This window comes from Guillardia theta, assembly GCF_000315625.1.
Source record: "Guillardia theta CCMP2712 unplaced genomic scaffold GUITHscaffold_67, whole genome shotgun sequence".
Classification (NCBI taxonomy): domain Eukaryota; class Cryptophyceae; order Pyrenomonadales; family Geminigeraceae; genus Guillardia; species Guillardia theta.
Genome location: NW_005434607.1, coordinates 455,030 through 464,095, shown reverse-complemented (window position 1 = coordinate 464,095; position 9,066 = coordinate 455,030). Strand labels below are relative to the sequence as shown.

The window sequence follows — 9,066 nt, the reverse complement described above, 5'->3', positions numbered from 1 at the left end:
TCCCCCTACTCTCCCCTCCTCCCTCCCTCCCCTCCCCTCCTCCTCCCCTCCCCCTCTCCCTCTCCCTCTCCTCCCCCTCCCCCTCTCCTCCCCCTCCCCCTCTCCTCTCCTCCCTCCCCTCTCCTCTCCCGTCTCTCTCCTCTGCAGTCCAGCTTGCATCTTTGTTTTTATCAAGGGCCAACTTTGAGATTTTTTGACTTTTAAAAAGAGATAATAAAAAACTTTTTTGTTAAAAAAAAGTCAAGGTCAAACGGATCATTACAACGGCCGGCGGCCGTTCGCGCCCGGGCTCGGAGACTCATTCAGAGTTTCATATGCAACTGAGTTTACTCGAAGTTCAGTGAAGGTACTTAACTTTGAGTAAAGGAAGGTACGAGTACGATCCCGGGCATACTAGAGTCACTGGCTGAGTGCTCAGCCGCATCCCGGGCCCCAGCGAGTCCCGGTCGGCCCGACTCTCTGAGTCTTGGAGCGGCCCAACTGTTGAACCGGGTCATGTAAACTTGACACCAATCATGACATGCATTTTGAAATCCAACAAGTGCAAACTTGAGGTTCAGCATTGTCAACTTGTATGTAATGGATCACAGTAAGTAAATAATATAAAAAAACAAACACTGCTGCCTGGTTCTGCCTCTGAGCGTTGCCCGGCATGATTAAGTTAGCCAATCGCACGATCCTGTCAAAGGGGCCCTGTCTTCAAGTTGCCAGGGACATCCGTCCGGACCCTTAACAAGGGTCACGAGCAGGATAGCGCCCTCTTGTCGAGCTCTGCTCGTTCAATGCTTGGGCGGTATCAGCTCTAAACTCAGCGGGCATGGGCGACGAGCTGCTGGCAATTTCGGGTTCGCTCATTAAGATGGCTCTGGGTGGCTCTGCAAACATCGCCGGGGCAGTCGGAGCATGCGTGCTGAAGGGAATAGCCATGGGTATCTGGTTGTCTGCGAACATCGGCTGCTCTGGAGCCATGGCGAGCCTCCTCCTCCTGTACATCTTAGAAATGTACTGAGACACGGTGACGATAACAGCAACGATGGCCAGAATGATGGTACCGTTCACGAGGTAGGTGATGTAGTCTTGGTCAAACTTTACAATCCAGTAGCTCGACGGCCCACTTCCGGTTGACACATTGGTTGCGAAGATTGCGTCCATCGGTTTGAGCTGCACTGTGGGTACATTGAGAGCAGACGGGCATAGCTCCCACGAGTTGGGGCACTGCAACTTTCCGGTGTAGCCCGTGAAGGAAAGGTTTACGCCTTTAGAACAAACATACCAGTCTCCATCTGGCCCGCGGACCTCTAGTTGCAAAGCGCCATTCTTTTTCGAGCACCGGTACTTGTAGCAATCGGCCATGGGGTTCCCTTGCGTCGTTGAAAAGCCCTGGCGCCACAGGGTAGATTCAATGCATGCAGTCTGCACCCCATACTCGCCACCCCTGCAGCTTGTTCCCTTCGCTCCACAGGCCGGATTGATCGGAATCTGTGGGTCCTCGCAGACAGCGTTTTGATACGGTCGATAGAAGGGGCAGTAGTCTGGTAGTGGATCATCACCTCCTTTCTTCCGATCTGCGAAGTATTGATAGGGCGCACCCAAGTCTTGTGAGTACTCATGAAGTCCGCAATATCCCAGGGCATCCCGCTGGTAAGTGCAAACAAGCCCATCGTTCTGTGGGTCAGTACAGAACGAAGTCTGGGCCTTGTTATTTTGAACGCACTTTTCCAAAGCGAACTTGCAACCCAGCTTGTAACCCCACTTGAGGTGTTTAGCAGTATTGAAATCGATCTCGTACCATCCACTGTCTTGCAGCAGGGCCAACGAAAAGCTCGAAAAGACATCCACTGAGCCAGGATACGTGTTCCCAGTCATGTACTCATTCATGAACACTCGCTTCTCCCAGTGGCTCAGTCTCGTCCCGGTCCCTCCACCATTTTCAAGCTCTGCTCCTATCAGACTGTCGCAATCGAAGTGATGCTTCGAGACATACTGGACAGTCGGCGTGACCAACCTTGACACTACCAGCCCACGTTCTTGACTGTTACGAACCGTGGAGTCAGAGATCAAGTAGTTGTTGATGGCGTCTGAGAACGGAGGGTAGCCAGAGGTGTCGCTGGAGCTGCAAGATGCAGCATCCGGACAGCGAGGAGTCCTTGGGTCCCCGTTCTCATCACGAAAGAACGCAAAGGAGGTTCGAGAGAAACCTAGGATGTGTGTGAGTTCGTGGACTGTCATCATTATGTCAGACTGAGAGGGGGTGCTGGAGCCTCGGTCCTGCAGCGTGCTCGTGCAGAAGTTGATGTATCCTACCACAGGTCGGTCGAGCTGGTCGCGTTGACAAACTCCCGAGTAAGCCAGGGCCGTGTCGGAAGACGTGCAGGTTGGGTCCCCAGGATGGGCGGATACGTAAACTAGCAAGTCAGCGTTCTCAACGCCCTGCCCTTGGTCATAGCTCACTGACGTCCAGCTGCCCGAGTTGTACTGCCACACGACTGCCGCAGCTTTCTGCGAGCTGGACACTGTCGACCATGGCCCACATTTCTGATCCACCACAATGCTGGAACATTCGTTGGCGTGCTGGCCGGTCACCCAATACAACCTGCAGTCACGGGTGACGAGGAGGTTTCCGCGAATCGGGATCACTCGGACGGCAGCGCTCAACATGGCTGCCGCATCGGTCAAGAGCCCTTTAACATACGTATAAGAGGACGAGCTGCCAAGGTCAAGCGCCAAGGTGGTGGTGTCGAACTGAATTCGGATGGGCGCTGTGACATTGGGAGAGCTGGCTCTGCGGAACATGCTCGGGTAGTCTTGCGGAGCGCGCACAGGCTTCTCATGCTTGATCTTGTCGTGTATGCAAACCGCAACGATGGAATCCACAGCCAGCAGCAGAATAATCAACGCGGTAGATATTGGATTTCTGTTTCTCAGGGAGAGGGCAGAGCAGACCATACTTCTTGTGAGACGATGTACGAAGCAGCAGGGCTATCTACCTACCTCACCATATACTCCGTGTCGTACTCCATCTCCTCCTCCTCTTCCATAGGCTCTCGGCGCATTCCAACATACTCCCCACGTCCCCGCCATTCCTCAAAACGCAGCTTTGCCTGGATTTGTCTGCTGCTATCCCAACATATCCAAGCAACAAAGGCAGTAAATTTTCATTAGTATATCTTACCTAATCTGATATTGCTGCCCTAATTTGGTGGGATGACTCATACCGTCCTTTTACGCACTTTCGCAGGGGTATTTTTGTTTTTGTCTGGACGGGTGGTACAAGAAGGGGTCATTTCTACTTTCCAAAAAGGGGTAGGGGTACTGAATAGTACTGGAAACTTTAGTTATATTTGGGTCAACCATCCATTACGATGCAGGGGATGGGTTCAATGAGGTCAACACCCACTGTATATCTGGGGGTCATTGTGGGAGGCATAAGGGGTAGGGTAGTAGAAAAAAACCCGTGGGGTTCCCGCGGCTGCGCGTGGAGCATGGCGTCATTTAGAGCGACGCGAAAGCAGCGGGAGAGGGAGGGAGAGGAGGGAGAGGAGGAGGAGGAGGAGGAGGAGAGAACGAGTCTGGTAGCTCCGTTCGGAGACATGATGACCTTGCATGTGTTTAAGACGGATGTTTGTCAGAGATAGGATTGAAAGATTCTCCAAGAAAGTATGGCAGGCTTTGAAGACTTTTCGAAGTTTGAAAACCAGAGATCTGCCCAGGGGCTCTGGACAGATCGTGCGCTGGAGATGATGATGCTTCCGTGCTCGTTGCGAGGAGCATCGTGCACGAGCGCTTTGCATGGATATGTGATGCTGTGTGTACGCGATTCAGAAACTGTTCTTTCGTAGATGCAAGAATAGGGCAGATTGTACCACCTAAGTTGGAAGACTTCAGAGTCAGCACAGTCAGGGCACATTCGTAACAAGAGTGTGAGAGAGATGCCGTTGAAAGCTTCAGCCGAAGATGCATGGCAGGTCATAGAATCGTCAGGTTCATGTGATGACGCTACCGAAGGGTTTTCGGATGTTTCAGTCGCCTCTGACGGATTTTTTTGCGTTGGTTGAGCTGACATTGTTGATCTAGATCACTAGATACTGGTACCTCGGGCTCGGGATTCTTCTTGAGTTCTTTGTGCTGGTGTTCTGGGCTTGCACTCACAGCGCAAACGCTCAAGGGTCAACCTCGTATGATTTTTTGAAAGACTCACATATCCATACGCTAGCACAAACCCGAAAGTTTTTGCCCATATACGCAATGTCACAGCCAAATGTTCAGAACATAGATCTGCCTCTACAAGTCACTGGCTTGATCGTGGGGAAGAAGGGAGCCAAGATCAACTCGATCAAGGCTCGGTCCAAGGCGTATGTCCACCTGTCGCCGGAACCCCTCCCCTCGAATCCAGGGCTGAAGCGACTCGTCATCAAAGGGTCCAATGCAGAGGTAGCCAAGGCAGAGGAGCTTGTGTACGAGGTCTTGTGCTCGTGGTGCTCCGTCGAAGGACAGGAAGAAAACATTCAACTGCTCCCGCAGGCAACTCGTGACAGAGTGCAAGAGATTTTGACCAGCCAAACAGAGAACTCTACGCCGAATCAACAAAACAATGTCAAGGAGCAGGGGAATCATCACCCGAAGTCCAAGAGGGGTGGCTCCAGGCAAAATGCGCAGAATTCGCATCATGACGGGGTAGAAGACCGTCAGAGGGCGCAAGGACAGGGGCAGGTGAGAGCTTTTGCTGTTTTATGTCAGTCAGAGTCGGGTTGAGACGTGACATGATTGTTGCTTCAGCACCAGAGCCAAGACGCCAAGTCAAACCAAAATCACTTCGAATGCGACCCTGATGAAGAAGTACATCAAGAAATGGACGTGCCGAACGCATACATGTCAGTCTTGACAAGCAATCATGGCCAGCATATCGCTTCTGTAGAGGTTTTGCTCTCGCTGTTTGTGGGCGACTTCCTCTAATCGACATGTTGAAAGCTCATCACCAAGGCTAAAGTTGCGTATGCTGCTCAACAGCCTGATCCCAGCCTTCAGGTCTGTCAATCGACCACCTGGATCTTATGGATTGACAGCTGTGCGCAGCTAACCAAGATTGTAATTTACGGACGTTTTTCACAAGTGCAGGGTGCGTATCAAATGCTCCAGCAGGTCAGTGGGCTGCATCACCCTTTTCTCTTCGTCTCTTTCCCCTGATTCCTCTCCCTTTTTCAGCTCCTCCACCGACTACAGTTCACCTTCGATCAGTATGCTCAACATGTACAGCAAGTTCATTTCCAGGTAGCGTACTTGTTTTCCTTCACCACCACCACCTACTCCTGCTCCTCTATCTACTCTTGCTCCTCCTCCTGCTCCTCCACCTACTCTTCCTCGTCATCCTACATTGCTAGTGACCCTCTACGCAGCAAGCCAACGTGCCAGTGGACCAGTATGGAGTTCCTGCAGGTCCAAACGTGGCCGTTTCGGGCTATGGCGGGCAGCAACAGGTAAATCTAGAGGCTCTGGTGGTATGAAACCCTCAAAGATCTTGCCATTTGCAGATGATGCCGATGGGAGGCGCGGTGCCCAATGTTGCTCATCCTCCCATGAACTACATGGCACCAGCGCAGCAGCCGGTATGCGATTGTTTCTCGCACACCTCCTTGACTCCTTGCAGAACATGCCCTACGTGTATCACCAGCAGCAACCACAGCAGCAGCAACAGCAGCAACCACAGCAGCAGCAACCACAGCAGCAGCAACCACAGCAGCAACCACAGCAGCAGCAGCAGCAACAGCAACAGCCGCCTGCAAACCAAGCGTCATCTATGGCACAATCGAGTGAAGAAGCCCAAGGCAACCATCAACCGGTGAGTTACTTCTTTGCCTCTTTTACATTTCATTCGAGCATCTCGCTGATTCCTTCTACTTTGTTTTGCAGCAGCGCAATGAAGGTTCACCTTCTTGATATTTCTCGAAGACTCTTGTGAAGAAATGTTGGCAGGTTCGAAGCGAAATAATGGTGGCCATGTTCCGCAGGTAGACCAGTTGCTTGCTCCTTACAACAATCGGCTGATCTTTGCTTGCAGGATTCTCAGAGTGGTCTTGCTTACACTTCCGATCCGTTGACCTGAAACTTGTTGCAGAGGGAGTTCATCAGACAGGAGTTGACCAGAACAATCAACGTCAACAGGGGAAGGTGCTGCGAAGTTGCGGAGAGCTGAGAGCCCGTTGACTGACTTTTCGATCTCCCTTACGTATCAGCGTGAGGCACAAGGCCAAGGGAAGTCCAAGATGACGACGGCTGTGGAGCTTTCTGTCCCTGCAGGGGCTGCTGGGATGATTGTTGGCAAGAGAGCCGCGATGTTGAAGAAGTTCAAGGCGGACACTGGCGCTCGTGTGCAGCTCAAGGCAGAGAACACCTCCGAGGAGGTCAAGATCGTTCAGATCGACGGGGGAGCAGCCGCTGTTGAGCGGGCTGTTCATATGCTGATCGAGACTCTCACCCTCTGGTCGCAGAACGAGGAGGCATGGAAAGACAAGGATGCAGAGCACTGGAAAGACTACCTGCTCTCCCAATACAGCAAGCAGAAACAGAACCAGCAGCAAGCCCAGCAACAGAACCAGCAGCAGGCGAACGAGAAGGCGCAGGGCCGTCCCCCACAAGCCCAGCTGAGGCCAGGAACCATTCAGGAGTTTCTTGAGGACCAGAGGGAGGCGGATAAGCTCATTCGCATTGAGATGCAGATCCCAGTGACGGCAGCTGGGATGATCGTGGGCAAGCAAGGGAAGACCATCAAGAACATCCACCATCGTACAGGAGCGACGGTCGCTCTGGTTCAGGACGTGAACCCGGAGGACGAGACGAAGAAGGTCCTTGCGATCCAGGGGAAGAAGTCGCAAGTGAAGCTCGCAAGGGATCTCGTGATCGACCTGATGCTGACGTGGCTTAAGAACGCTCAAGATGAACAGGGCGGGGGCCCTGGGGCGAAGCTCCACCACCTGGCGTCGAAGATCCAAGAGAGAATCGCCCCGGTAGTCACCAAAGAGGCCCAGAAGGCGCAGAACCAGGGTCAGAAGCATGAGCAAGCTGCTCCTGCGTCCAGCGTTCTGGATGAGCTGAAGGGGATCGAAATCCCCGGCGTGATCCTTTCAGGCGAGGAGGAGCATCCCAGGGTTGAGTTTCTTGTCTCGATCGCAACGGCAGCGATGATCATCGGCAAGAAGGGTATGATGCTGAAGCAGCTGCAGCACAGGTCAGGAGCGAAGATCTCTCTGGATTCCGTCTACACGCAGGAGGGGAAGAAGCAAGTTGTGATCGAGGGGAAGAGGAAAACTGTGCTGCAGGCGTCGAGGATGATCAAGGACATTATCGATCAGTGTGACGAGGCGAAGTATGAGGAAGCGGCTCGGATGAAGCAGCAGGAGGAAGAGAAGAAGAAGAAAGCCTTGGAGGAGCAGAAGAAGAAGCAGGAGGCGAAGGTGCAGGAGACGGAGTCAAAATCGAGCTCTGCTCCAGCTGAGGAGTCGGAGGAGAGTCGGAAGAAGGACGATGAGAGGAAGTGGCTGGAAAAGAAGGAGAGGGCAGCGAAGAAGACCGAGAACGAGAAGAAGCTCAAGGCAAAGATCGCTCAGAACGTGTACGCGTTTTTGGACGACGACGAGGAGCACAATGAAGCCGAAGAGGAGGAGGCAGAGGCTGACGCGGGAAACAGTCCTGGAAAGAAAGCGGACAGTGCTTCCAACTCCAAGAAGAAGAAGAAGAAGGTAGCGAAAGCGGCGCCTGCACAGCCTTCAGAGGGAGCGTCTCAAAGCAAGGAGGAGGACAACCAAGAGCTGAGTGATAGCGACGAGGAGCGAGGAGGCGAGTCGAAGCCCATGATCGGCCTCGATGCGGTTCTGAAGATGCAGGAGGAGCTCGAGACGGTGGAGAACAACATGGAGTTCTCGGTCTCCAACAACACCAAGGAGGCGCTTCAGATCAAGGTGGGGTACCACTCAAGGCGAGGTCAGAGTCACGCCAACGAAGATCAGTTCGCAGTGCTCGAGTTCCTTGACCTGATCCCGTCTGAGTTCAGGGAGAGGCTGCTGGAGAGCTCGACCCTCTCCACGATGCCCTTCTTCGCTGTCTTCGATGGGCATGGGGGGGCTGGGGTCTCGGGGCTCGCGCAGAAGGTGCTGGCGGCGCACGTGGCGGACGCACTAACTGAGAAGATGAGGGAGAATGTGGAGCTGAGGGGCAGGGAGGCGAGGGAGGAGCTGATCAAGTGCCTGGAGGAGGGTTTCGCCAGGACGGAGAAGGAGGCTCTGGAGCTCAACGAGAAGGGAGACAAGAGCGGGTCGTGCGCGACGTGCTGCATGCTGTGCGACAACGACGGGGATATCTGCCTCTACGTCGCCAACCTGGGCGACTGCCGGATAGTGCTGGGAAAGCGCGAGAACGGGGCCTTGAGTGCCGTGAGGCTGACCACGGACCACCGGGCTGTGGTGGCGAGTGAGAGGCAGAGGATTGAAGGGTGTGGAGGGAAGGTGGAGGACAAGAGGGCGATGGGAGACTTGATCCCCTCCAGGGCCTTCGGGGACAGCAAGACTAAGGGGAAGTGCCCGGGCGCGGTCATAGCCGTTCCTGAGGTCACCAAACATTCGCTCCAGAAGGTGAGAAAGGGGGTTGGGAGGTAGGGAGAGGGAGGAAGAGGAGACGAAGGGAGCGAAGGGAATGGAAGGGTTCAGGGAGAGGGAAAGGGACGGAGGGGGGGGGAGGTGAGAGATGGGGGAGAGAACTTGGTAGTCTTGCATGGTTTCTGCCCGATGGTCTTGCTGCCGTTGCTGACTGAAGACGCACAGGGGGAGGATGAGTGTATCATCCTTGCTTCTGATGGACTCTGGGATGATCTGAAACTCAGCAGGTCCGCTTGTTGTTTCCTCATGCTCCTTCTCTTCCTCCTCTCCCTCGACCTCCGTCTCCTCCTCTCCCTCCTCCTCTCCCTCTCTCTCCCTCCTCCTCTCCCTCTCTCTCCCTCCTCCTCTCCCTCTCTCTCCCTCCTCCTCTCCCTCTCTTCCTTCTCCTCCTCTTCCCCTCCTCTTCCTTCTCATTCTCTCC

The 9,066-nt window shown here is 53.9% G+C and overlaps 2 protein-coding genes across 2 annotated transcripts in view; one reads left to right on the top strand and one right to left on the bottom strand.

The window, feature by feature from the left end:
• Positions 1–1,311: 1,311 nt before the first annotated feature.
• On the bottom strand, positions 1,312–2,658 carry GUITHDRAFT_75595 (hypothetical protein; the record flags this gene model as incomplete). Its single annotated transcript, XM_005827420.1, has 1 exon — positions 1,312–2,658. A coding segment is annotated over one exon (1,347 nt), but the record flags the coding sequence as incomplete, so codon positions are not given.
• Positions 2,659–4,245: 1,587 nt separating this feature from the next.
• Positions 4,246–9,066, top strand: part of GUITHDRAFT_113528 (hypothetical protein) — a gene marked incomplete at both ends in the record, with an annotated part of 5,501 nt that continues 680 nt past the window's right edge. Inside the window, 12 exons of the mRNA XM_005827419.1 lie at positions 4,246–4,710; positions 4,777–4,917; positions 4,969–5,025; positions 5,074–5,139; positions 5,203–5,268; positions 5,394–5,474; positions 5,529–5,603; positions 5,645–5,836; positions 6,056–6,068; positions 6,113–6,165; positions 6,231–8,482; positions 8,537–8,621. Coding sequence (XP_005827476.1) covers positions 4,246–4,710; positions 4,777–4,917; positions 4,969–5,025; positions 5,074–5,139; positions 5,203–5,268; positions 5,394–5,474; positions 5,529–5,603; positions 5,645–5,836; positions 6,056–6,068; positions 6,113–6,165; positions 6,231–8,482; positions 8,537–8,621 — 3,546 coding nt within the window. The remainder of the gene's footprint in view (positions 4,711–4,776; positions 4,918–4,968; positions 5,026–5,073; positions 5,140–5,202; positions 5,269–5,393; positions 5,475–5,528; positions 5,604–5,644; positions 5,837–6,055; positions 6,069–6,112; positions 6,166–6,230; positions 8,483–8,536; positions 8,622–9,066) is intronic.